Genomic DNA, 12,454 nt, shown 5'->3' on the forward strand with positions numbered 1-12,454 from the left:
TATGATCTGAATCGCTAGTTTGAAGTTTTCTTCAATACAACATGATGTTCATTCATAAAATTATGGTCCTATTAAAATATAATAGACGTTAAAGCAGACTGGTTTTAGGGCGTGGCTACCGCGTGATTGACACACAGGAGGCCTGCCTTTTAATCCGGATATGACGTCAGAGCGATGTGTCGGACATTTGAGTTGTCACTGTGTTTTCAGTTCATCAAAGTTAGCTCCAACATGTTGTTTTCCTGAAAGTGTCTTGTTCGGCGTTCAGTTGTTCTAAAAGACACTCAGAGGAGTTGGCGGTTCAATTAATTCCGGTAAGCACATTTTGTTTTAAGCCTATTTCTTTGCTAGCCAAAATTAGCATCCCTGTTAATATCACAGTTCATGTGAGATGCACCTTGCTAACCAAGCTAGCCAGCTAGTGCTGACGCTAGCTGATAACTTAGCGATTGTTATGCTAACGATACCTGGCCCCGCTGGGCTGATAACCTGTGTCAACCTGGGTTAGCCCGTGGAGGTGTTCATTCAAAGCTCAATAAAAAGGTAAATTTAATCGACGTTAATCTAACGACGTTTGGTTTATGTTTCTCCACATGTGACCCAGTTTAAGTGATCTGCGTCAGTGTAATGCGCAGCGTTAATGTTAGTTATTAAGTATAAGGGTAAGCATAGATTTATATACTGTAAAACCTGTAAAATAAATCTGCTTGAGAAATTCAAGTTTGCGTATGTGAAACAATTGCGCTTGTGTCAGACATTTGTATTTGTTGAAAGTCTGAATCAAAACTCCACAAATGATCAGTGTTGATGTTGAACAAAAACACTGTAAAAGAAGAAATGGATTTGTCAACATCTGTGTCATGAAACAGAGAAGAAAAGTGTAAAACTCTGGTCAAAAGTTCCCACAGTGACACTGAAGTGACGAGGATCAAACTTTGTACTTGTCAGTGTCACACACTGATTGTTGCATGTTTCTGCTCTTTATCTCTGTACACAGATGTCTACAAAAGCATTTCTTCTTTCCCTGTGTCTTTGTTGAACCTCACCACTGATCATTTGTCCAGTTTTGATTCACACTGTCTTAACAAATACAAATCTCTTTGTGACAAGAGCAATTGTTTCATATATGCAAACTTGAATTTTTCATGCAGATTTATTTTGCAGGTTTACAAAGTTTGATTTCCAACTACAAATATTGGAATTATTTGTAAACATCACTTTATAAGCTCAAAATCATTTTGAGCCTAATTTGAACCAGGGTGCTAAATCGGGGGCTAAGTCGTCCACGAGCTAGCCGCCGATTTCGTTAGCATTTTTTTTTTTTTTTTAATATTTAAACTTTACTGATGAAAAAACATGGACAGAACAGAAGAGGGGGCGGGGCTAGCTTGCTAGCATTGGCAGCTAGCATTAGCATTAATTTATTTTCTCTCTTTTTAATGGTGAAAAAAACATGGACAAAAACAGGGGGTGGGGCTAGATTGCTAGCATTAGCTTCTTTTCTACAATGACTGGTTACAATTATAATGCTAACAATGATATACAATAAATAAATGATAATGGTGGCAATGTACGTGTGCATGTACAGCATATAGACGCTTGTTGGCATTTTTCATTGATTTTAACGATTTCATTTTAAGATTGCAAAATGACAAGTCGGGGGCTAGCTTGCTATCATTAGCATGACAGGGACCAAGAGGTGACACGGGGGGCTTGCTAGCATTAGCAGCTAGCTTGCTGGTGTTGTTCATTGATGAATGAATTTAACAATTTCATAAGAATGCAAAATAACATGTGGGGGGATAGCTAGCATTAGCATTTTTTTTTTATCTTTACAAATAGAAGGTGACACAAGACATTTTGACCATGAAGCACGATAAACAAGCGAGAAAGTATATAAAGTGACATTTTGTTTGTGATTGTATATAACAATAATAATGACAATAATAAAAAAATATATAATTTACTTTTATAATCACAATTAGTATTGCTAACAATTATAATGCTAACAATTATATATTATAATTGCAATAAATGATAATGGCAGCAATGAACGTGTACATGTACAGTACCTAGAGCTGCACATAGAAACACCAGGGAGTTTCTCTAGGATGAGGTGTAATTCAGGCAGAGTTTATGTTCTTATAGCTGATCTCACACCACTACTGTGTGTGTACTAAATTCTCACACGAACATTAACATTAGCATTTGAAACCATTCTCTGTCTCACTCCCCCTCCAGGTGACAAAGAGGCTCGCTGGTGCTGCTTCTGAAATGGCTGCCTGGGTTACCAATGTTGGTGTATTGGCTTTCCAGGATGGCGGCAGGATTGATGACACCGGAGGTGCCTGCCGTCTCATCGAGGCATAGTGGTCCTAGTTGGAGGGGAAGCACAGGATGCTCGGCCTGACTGTTGCCAAGGTGATCCTGAGGATCTCCTGGGAGGAGTGGAGGCTCCACTGTTGGAGGAGGACACACGGGGCGGAGGAGACGGTCCTCCTCATCCAGGATCTCCATGTCACCCTGGACGTCCCTTTGCTGGATTCTCTCCACATCTAGGACATATGGAGACACAGAGGTGTCACCTCAGCTGCACTCAGGACCCAGCAGGTGCAGCTGTACACAGAGACTGGTAGACTGACAAAGGGGTGGGGTCAGCCTTCCGGTTTCCACCTTCACCTCTTCATCCCAGATACATGCGTGTGTCTCATAGCTTGTGATTGAGTGTATTGTGTATTATCATTTCATGGAAACTTAAAATTCATTTTTGATCCAAAACCTTTTCCTCAAGCCAGTGCCAAGTACTTCCAAGCTCTTGGCAACACCTTACAGACAGAGCAGAGAAACAGAGAGTTGTCTTCCCTCCCAGATACCAGGAGAGGCAGCACAGGTGACAGTTCAAGACAGCAACAGGGAAGAACACCTCCTGTCCTGGGAAAGAGAGTCTCCAGAGGTGAGATTCACTTCAGATATCACTGATTCTCTAATGAATATCAGATCTATATTAACGCACACTATGATTATCTTTCAGCTGTCTTCTTGGACTGAATTCGGGCCCTGCAAACTAGGCCAGTGTTAGCCGTTTGCAACCACCTCTGCCGACTTCATCCGGTGGCCACGTGGTCCAGAGGGACCCTGAGGACTCGCTGGTCATTCATTCTCAAGGATTGTGTGGCCATCAGAGAGGCAGTGCTGGCCAGCCCGAGGTTGATGGCTCAGACCAACATCCAGCTCTTTGAATTGAATTGAGGACTCAGTGGTAAGAGTTTGTCATAAAGCTGTGTTGGTGTGTTGTAATCTGTACTGTGATTCATCTTTAACAGTCTGCGTTTGTCTTTGTGTCCAGGTGCTGGCCAGACAAAGGGTCTATCATTGGTACAGGTTGGACAAGGACAGCCCTTTAACTTCAATGTCCCAGAGGAGCAGCCTGGGCCCTCCAGCAGGGGTCTGCCTCCTCCTCCTCCTCTTCCTCTTCCTCCAAACGATGAACAGCATGGCCCCTCATCCAGTGCTGTTGGTCCTCCCCTCGCTCGAGTGCCACTCCCCTCTTCTGTTCAGCCACCTCCTCTGCCTGGACTACCTGTACCCAGGACCAGAGCCTACAGGAAGAGGAAGGCGGCCCGAAGCTGCTGTGGCAGAGCGGGGGCCGCTGCCTGGAGGAAAAACCCACCGGCAGCCAACATCATACATCTGTAACAAGTGTGGCCAACCCAGAAGGATTGGCACTGACCTCAATCACATTGCAGGTGTGTCACACTGTGACTGTTGGTGGAAAGACTGGAGGACAACTTTTTCTATCTCCATTTATAACTTTTAATTTACATTATTTATTATTATTATATTTTATTTGTTGCATTTGGAGTGGTGTTTGTGTCACCTGATGATCTCAGTCCAGTGTTCCCTCTCTTTTAGCTCTGTGTTTGGTCTCCACCAGCTCCTGAGGGAAATCTGTCTCTCTAGCTTCTTAATGCTCCACTATGTTCAGCAGCTGCTCTCGGACCGTGTCTGTCTTTTTGCTGCTGAGGAGGTCGTGGACAGTGGCTATGGCCGAAAAAGTCTAAATATTCAAAGATGGCAAAGGCGGTAACTGAATCATTGTTCTTTACTTCACGGTTTTTTTCTTCTTTTAATTATATTCTTAAATTGCGTTCACCATGGCTTTAAAAAGGGTCTTAAAAACTCTTCAACACCAAGATAGACAAGATGGAAAGTTAAAATGAGCGCAGTGCAAAGGCTGGACATTGACTGATTCCCTGGTAAAAATGTTGTAAATAGTTTCCATTGGGCACAAAATAAGAGTCTCAAAAAGGTAAGAGGTAAGGTAGGTCATAAAAGTTCAATCTTAGAAGCGATCGTCTATATGGGGATAGCTAGATAGATAGATATAGATTTATTGAAGAGAACAGCTTTTGTAATTGCATGTACATGTGTGTATACATGTCTTGCTGTGGTTGTTGGGACAAATTTGTTTGTGAAACCATCAGTGTGAGGTTATTGTGGCCAGTCGTGACAGCTTTCTAAAGGCTTTCTGAGGGACACTTGCAGTGGCTGAGGTCAGTGTCAGGATGAGTCTCTACAATATGAATGAAACTGAAAGTAACATCCTTTGTACAGATTGAAACGAGAGGAGTGAAGTTCACGCACCAAGCAGCAGGAACGTTACTCAGTGTTCACAGATTCAGTTTCTTGCCTTTTACTTCATTTCTACTGTTGTTGATAGATGATAGCAACATTTGAAGAGCAGAATGTGTTCAGCTCCAGCACAGTCACCACCTTCACAGGTGAAAGTATCGACCAGTTTAACATGAAACGGTGTTCAGTAGGAAACAGATGGAACTGACCCACCAGAACTGCAACCTGGACCAGAACCAGACTCTTCATAGATGTGATGCTGTGACCGCAGAGACGGATGTGTTCACCTCACACACTCTTTAGTGTGAACTGAACATTGACAGTTCAGATTGTGAAGCAGTTGTCAGTGTAGTACAGCTCATGTACATTAGTTTTATTCAGAATTTCATTGTTGTCATTGAAAAGGTGTTTAATAAATAAACCTGTGATTAAATTGTACTGAGTATGTTTTTCTCATATTTACCATCTGCCTCATGATGAATCTAACAGGTCACTTTGGTGAATTAGTGTTTTCATTACTTAAATTGGTAAATTCATAAGACTAAGTAGAAAAGCACAAACTCTAGTATCTATCTCTAGATCCTGTATTGTCACTGTTGAAGGACGGACACATTTAAACATTTCTATCATGTTTGTTGTTGATTAAATCAACATTAATTTGATTAATTACAGATTCAGGAAAAAATTCAATGTGTTGTGATATCTATACTGTGCTGCTGCTACTGTTAAAATTCATACCAGACACGCTCCATAAAAACCATCAACAAAGCAAAGCTTCATAAAAAAATGTATTTCACATTAAAACTGCATTAATTTCAACAATTTACAATCAACTGGAGACGTGTACAAATGAATGTAATGAATGGACGGATTAAATCATGTTTGCAATTTACAATCAACTAACTGACAAATTAAAAATAAAAGTTTGCATAATAAAGAGGTGGATAAATCTTATTTAGTAACAAGTATAAATTATAGTAGAAATGTAAAAATAATACTTCATAGCTCAGTGAGGACAGTGCAACAGTCTGACAGGTTGACTGGAAGCTGTTGCAGCCGTCCATAAGTGATGGAGGGAAGGTGCAAAAAGTCCAGGAGCCGTTATTCATCATCAGTCTTCTTGTGTGACACAATTTACATGAAGCAGACTCACAGTCTGAGGGAGGAGCTGTTCTGAAGTCTGTTCATATTCTGCAGAACCAATTTAAAACACAAGGTTAGAATACATTTTACACTGTGGTTTTACAGTTTAAAGTTAGCGCAGATGCAACCTTCAACTACAATAACATTACAAGTTACTCCTCACATATGATATTTGTCAAATGTGGTTGTATGCAATTAGCCTATGAGACTGATTTAACAGTTGTTACAGCTAACCATGTTAGCAGCATCTTCGGCTCAGCCAGGAGCCTGTTGCTGATGTGGGTGGGTGTACTTAGCGTCCTTGGTGACACAGGTCAGATCCACCCCTCACTCCTCCCTTGCTCCACCCTCTCATCCAACTATGGTTTCTTCTGGCTCCAAAAAACCAAGATGGCGACGTCCATTAAGCCAAACTTGAGGCTTCAAAACAGCAGCTCACAAACCAATGGGTGACATCATGGCAGTTTGCCATTTGGGTAGGACCAGGAGATGAATGTGCAGCTGATAAACCTGCAGAAAAATTTTCGACATCTTGTTGAATGTCATGAAGAACTGAGGCCGTGGCTGGAGGCAGTGACTGCATCGTTGTGACATCACAAAGTTCCAGCAGTCCTAACGGCTGGTTTTAAGGCTCAGTTTCTGAATACAGGCTGTGTGCATTTCTGTCTTTGATACTTTCACAGTATTAATATAGAACCTAGATGTGCTTTATAATCAAACAACACAAGGACATCTACTTTTAGACTATATGGGACATTTAAATGTTCCTAATCTGCCTTGTTGTCAATCAACCTTTTCCTTCCTTTTTTTCAAATGCTTTATTTTTCAAATTAGTTATTATTAATATAATTAATATAATTGTATTAATTTTTAAATAACAGTAGAAACTAGTAAAGCCTTAAATATTTTCGCTCTAATATCTTTGATTTCTTTAATGGTACCCCTATATATATAGTTTGGTATAGTATTGAAATACTCTTGTTTATTATTTTTGTTTCATCACTCTTATTTATATTTTGTATTTATTTCCTATTATTGTTCATAATTCCTTTTATGTATTTTACTGTGTCTCTTATTTCAGACTTTACGATTGTTTCCCTTCATTTTCAACGTTTAATTCCTTCAACAAGATGCTGAAAAAAACCAAAGTCATTCATTATGACGGTTCACCGCTACATGGCACTAATCACCTCTCATACTGCCCACAGCCTCGCAGAAAGGGGCGTTCCCGGTCTGAGGCAGAGCTCGGGTCATTTCAGCATCGGGGCTCAGAGCGAAGGGAGAGCGGAGCGGGGAGAGACGCCACAGCTCGGCCCGGCTCGGTGTACGGATACAAACCAGGATGTTCTTCTTCCACAGACTCGTCCTCTAGAAAAAACAAACAAAAAAAACAAAAAACAAAACGTAAAATAATTTAAGGTGGAGACACAACAAGTAGGCTACTGCTCCGTGAATTCAACGTGCGGTGACCGGCGGAGACAGATGAGCCCGCTCCGCCTGTGGTGTCTGTAGGTTAGTCTTGTCTTTTGTTCGGCGGTGACATCAGTCCTCCATCTCCACCATGGATCAGTCAGAGAGGGAACACAGGTCGGACGACGAGACGGAGTACGAAGACGAGGAGGTGGACCCCAGAGTCCAGGTAACAGATCCACGGTATCGATTTGTGGCTCTTTAATCGATAACGTTTTCATTGTAGAGCGGCCAACGCGTCTGCAGCCAACAGCAGGGAGCAAAGTACGATGCAGCCTCTGCATCTCCTGCATGACCCCGCTGTGTCTTTATTTATATACGAGTTCAGTTTAAATGTTATGTTTTTAATAATTCATACAGATGTGACTGTTTGAAGCTGATTCACGTGATATGACAATATCTGGTTGAACTGATAATGCAAATCTGTTGGAAACACAATCCAGTTCATGGTGATGCAGCTCAAAAAGAGGGTAAATTATGAGCTCATGAAGTAAGAAATGTACATATTTTTGTTCACTTAACACAAATTAAAGTTAGTCTTTCTCCAATATAAAAGAAAACTGTGAAAAAGATTTTTTTTAAAAATGAGTACGGCATGAAAAAGACATAATTAATATAATGAACAAGGCAGTATTCATTGTAAAAAGGGCTCATAATTAAATGTTTTCATAGGTGAAGATTATTTTCTCCGTTAATCAATTCATCGTTGGTTCTAGAAAAGGTCAGGAAGTGGTGAAAAATGATTGATTGTTATAATTTCCTGATGTCTTCAGAAAAGTTTTCTTTGTCCAGTCAAGAGTCCAAACCCCAGAAATGATCAGTTTATTATCACATAACATAAAAAAACCCCAAACAAGCAAAAGACAAATACAACAACAAAACAAAAGCTGGAGAAATTTTGGTTCTTTTGCTTCAAAAATGATTAATCAGCAAAATAGTTACAGTCATTTTCGATTATGCATGATGTGCAGTATAGAGAAGTTTTATCATACAGTGGCCACCAGTGTGATTGCTTTTAACCTGCATCATGAATATTCATGTCGGCCATAAAAGGTTAATGCTAAATTGAGTTAGTGTTAAAACCAGACGTCACGGTGTCGCCCAGATTCTGCAAAGTAATAATCATTTCCATCGTTTCCTTTATCTGTGAATTAGCTTTGCTGATGTCTATCATGTTGCCCTTTTTAAAAGACCATCGTCGCTGGTTGTATTTGTCCACCTGTTATCACCCGTTTAATCAACAAGTGTTTTTCAGTCGATTGTTTTTCACACAGAAAAATAACCTGCAGCTATTTTGCTTATTGATTATTAGTTTAAGTGATTTATCAAGCAAAAATGTTGAACAAGGATCAAAGGTTCTCTGATTCCAGCCTCTCAGTCAAGAGGACTGTCTGGTTTTTCTTTGTCATATCATAGGAAACTGAATATTTTTGGGGATTTGGACTTTTGGTTGAACAGAACAACACATTTTGAAGATGTGACGACGGCCATTGTTGACTGTTTATAGACTGAATGATCAATTATAGGAAATGAATCGATGATGAAAACGATCTTAGTAACAGTCCTAGTAGGAGAAACCCATAAACTTCTTTTAATGTGAATGTGTTTCTCCTAATACACTCAGTATGTGTCTAGTTCGCTCTCTGTAATTCCAGGTATTATATATATATTACATCACTTCCCCCTCCTCATCCTCCTTTTCTTTTCTGCTTCATCTCTCCCATGTTCCCTCTCTTCCAGGGGGAGCTGGAGAAACTCAACCAGTCCACCGACGACATCAACAGATGTGAGACGGAGCTGGAGGTCAGTCTGTCGGGGGGGGGATTTGAATGTGTTTGCAGGTTTTCTGTGCACTCGTGCAGTGTGTCGGGTTTTTGACTAACAGAGCATGTAATCGCTCCCGTGTTACTGGTATCAGCAGATCCGAGCGGCTCGTCAGGCGTGGACTCACGGTCTGTGAAATCCAGTCAGTTTACCTTTTTCAGACGAGTGTTGTGTTGAAGGTATCACTGTTTGCACATACAGCAGTTTGTTTTAACTGAATTACAGCTCAACCTTTGCTCTGTCTTCTGGCCAACCTGTTTGTAAAGTTCACATTTTGCACCGTGTCAGCACGACATATTGTGTTACAGTAAAAATAACTGGGTCGTTTAACGGCGTTTTACTGACGGCTATATTCAGAAGAGTTTGCAGAGATCGAGCAGACAGGGTCCGGAGTCTCATGAAACTTTTGCACAGAGGAAGCGGACTGCTGTGGAGACTGAACCTTTGAACGCAGCAGCTGTGATGCACTGCAGAGACGAGATGATCACCTGGGCAGGAAGGGGCCAGTCGTTGCATAACTGATCTTTGAATCCCATTAAACTCCAGTAAAAGCTGATGGCTTACATTAATGTGGGTCAGCAACATGTGTGCAGCTTTATAGAGCTGAAAGTCCAAAGTGTTGTCATGCAGAATCATACAGGGTATATACAGTCAGAGGTCGAGGTGAACAAGAGTTCAAGGGTTAAAGGGTTTTGTTTTAAGGGATTGTAGTTGAACTGAGATCAACGGGTTTGTATCGGTGTGTGTGTGTGTGTGTGTGTGTGTGTGTGTGTGTGTACGCACCGTCGTCCAGACCTTCCAGGTCCAGGTGGACAGCTCTAAGTTCAGGTGTGAATCGAGGACACATTTGAGATCCGGTGGTCTGGGCCACAAGTCTCTTAGCAGTGTGAACACAAATGTGTCCTGGGTCACTCCGAAGGACCGCCTACTCTACTGACGTCCTCTGAAGGACCGCCTACTCTACTGACGTCCTCTGAAGGACCGCCTACTCTACTGACGTCCTCTGAAGGACCGCCTACTCTACTGACGTCCTCTGAAGGACCGCCTACTCTACTGACGTCCTCTGAAGGACCGCCTACTCTACTGACGTCCTCTGAAGGACCGCCTACTCTATTGACGTCCTCTGCCACAGTCTTATTAGTGCTGTTACATAATGAACCGACAATATTTTGCTGTTTCAAACGGATAAAATCTAATTTCATAGTTGAGCTCTGAGCAGCGCATTGATTCGCTCGGCCCCTCCTTGACCACCCCCTCCCTCCCTCCCTCCCTCCCTCTCGAAAACACATGGACAACAAACCCATCCATCGCAGTTGGACTGGCTAAAAACAACAACACATTGCGTCTTTGCAAACACAAATGATGTACAGTGGGTTTCCAAAAGTCTGAGAACACTTTCCCATGAGAGATTCGATCACATGTGGTCACTGGAGACGCAGGTGTGAACTGACGTAGTTGGAGAGAGTCCACCTGAGGTCTGAACAGGGCCTGTGTCGATTTATCTTTTCCCTCACAAACCGATCTTTGGCTCAAATGAACCAGACAACAGCCAAGTTTCATTCACGCCGTCACAGTATCGATTGGTGACAAATCAGAGGAGCGCAGTGATGCACTCGGGGGTGGCAGACGGTGTAAAGCCTCCAAAACAAATAAGAAAAGCTTTGAGCTCAACATCGCCCTCTAAAAATACAAGGCGAGACGGAAGATGCAAAAACTGACACTGGTCCAGATGATCAGAGATCAGTTCCCAGCTGTGATTTTTCTATGTTTAGCGGAGCTGTCAGCTGTTGACAAGCAGCGGCGGAGGGAAATGAGATATGAAAGCGTACAAAACAAGTTTACAGTAAGTGATGCATATTTTATTTAGTGATAACCACACTCACGAGGGGGTTATCTTGCCACTATGTTGTTTCAGTCATTTAAGACGGCGCTTCGGCTGCTGCGTCTTGTGTTTTGTTGTGAGCTGGATATTCTTCGTGGTCACTGTATTCATAACTGGAAAACAAATGTGTCCAGAAAATGCAGATACGACACGCAGCAGCAGTTCGGTCTTTACCCCCTCGGTCGTGGTTATGTCCGTGTGGTCGGTCCAACCTGTCTGTGCCCGATGGAATCGACACTGTGTCGACTGTTAAACCTTGACTGATTTTATGTTTCTGCCCTTTTCTTTATGGCTCCACAGAGTCAAAATCAAGTCATGTTGTTTTTGCGTCTGACAAAGACGTCTCCTGTTCAGGACTGTGACGAGTCTCCTGTCTGAAAAACAGTTGAAAACAAAACATGAGCCAGTGGATGTTTTCCCCAGAGTTTTCGAGATGGGGCGTGATTGAGTGTTAAAGGATCTGAACAGATGATTATCTCCTAATAGAAATTTCAATGACGACAAACAGTCCAGACCCTTGAACGAGTTCATAGCTTTGTGCTTAATGAAGAATTTGATCCTCAATTTAAACACAAAATCAAAGGAAGAAGGATTCATTCTAGAAAAAAACATCAACTGCTTTTCTTTTCTTTAACCGATTAGCAGTGGACAAAAAGTTTTCACAATCAATAGTCGAAGCAGAAATGGCAAAAGTCACTGGTTCCACCTCATCAAATGTAAATATTTCCTTATTTTCTTTGTCGTCACCACAGGCTCATAAACTATAATAAGCATTTTTCACTATTTACTAATCAAACTGATTAATCAAGATATTAATAGGTTGCTTTATAGATGATGAAAATGATTGATTGCAGCTCTACTGACAACACAATATAGTCCAAGTGTTTCTGCCCCTGAACATGACCTTGACTTCAGCCAACACAGCAGTCAGTTAGTGCTGATGTGAGTAATATGATACTAACGCCTCTTTCATTTGGCCTCCTAGAGATAAATAGAGGAGGCTCTGATCATCTCTTCTGATTGGCTGACTGTTTTCTGAGTGATCCAATAAAAATATAGCAGATTTCAATTAAAAAACACTCAGAGAAACCAAATCCTGTAAAGGTTTGGATGGTGGGTCCAGGTGGGCGGGGCTTGGTGACTGCTTTGTTGTGACATCACAAAGTTCCAGAAGTCCTGACGGCTGTTTTTAAGGCTCAGTTTCTGAATACAGGCTGTGTGCATTTCTCTGTGGACTGAGGCTTTGATACTTTCACAGTATTAATATAGAACCTAGACCTGATCTATAATCACACTACACATGGACAGAGACCTTTAGACTGGATGGAGCTTTTAATACTTTTGGACATTTTTGATGAAGCAAGAAAGTTATTGGCAGACTGATCGATGATGAAAATAATCTTTAGTCGCAGACTTTAGAGGGAGGTCAGAGATATGTCTTGCTCAAGGACACTGTAGGAGGACAGATGCTCATCATCACAGGAACTTGATGTCAGATACTTG

The 12,454-nt window shown here is 41.5% G+C and overlaps 1 protein-coding gene and 1 long non-coding RNA gene across 2 annotated transcripts in view; both read left to right on the forward strand.

Moving 5' to 3' along the window:
• The first annotated feature begins 180 nt into the window (after positions 1-180).
• Positions 181-5,282, forward strand: LOC147817999 (uncharacterized). Its single transcript, XR_015438411.1, has 4 exons — positions 181-314; positions 2,242-2,953; positions 3,032-3,259; positions 3,347-5,282. It is a non-coding gene; the product is annotated as an uncharacterized LOC147817999 (long non-coding RNA).
• Positions 5,283-7,013: 1,731 nt separating this feature from the next.
• The window catches only part of sh3bp5b (SH3-domain binding protein 5b (BTK-associated)), a 35,380-nt gene continuing 29,939 nt past the window's right edge, over positions 7,014-12,454 (forward strand). The window contains exons 1-2 of the mRNA XM_023425471.2: positions 7,014-7,414; positions 8,986-9,048. Coding sequence (XP_023281239.1) covers positions 7,337-7,414; positions 8,986-9,048 — 141 coding nt within the window. The 5' untranslated portion in view covers positions 7,014-7,336. The remainder of the gene's footprint in view (positions 7,415-8,985; positions 9,049-12,454) is intronic.

Source organism: Seriola lalandi, unplaced genomic scaffold, assembly GCF_002814215.2.
Source record: "Seriola lalandi dorsalis isolate HSWRI2012SDOR001 ecotype SW California unplaced genomic scaffold, Sedor1 jcf7180002054782, whole genome shotgun sequence".
In the NCBI taxonomy this organism is placed as follows: domain Eukaryota; kingdom Metazoa; phylum Chordata; class Actinopteri; order Carangiformes; family Carangidae; genus Seriola; species Seriola lalandi.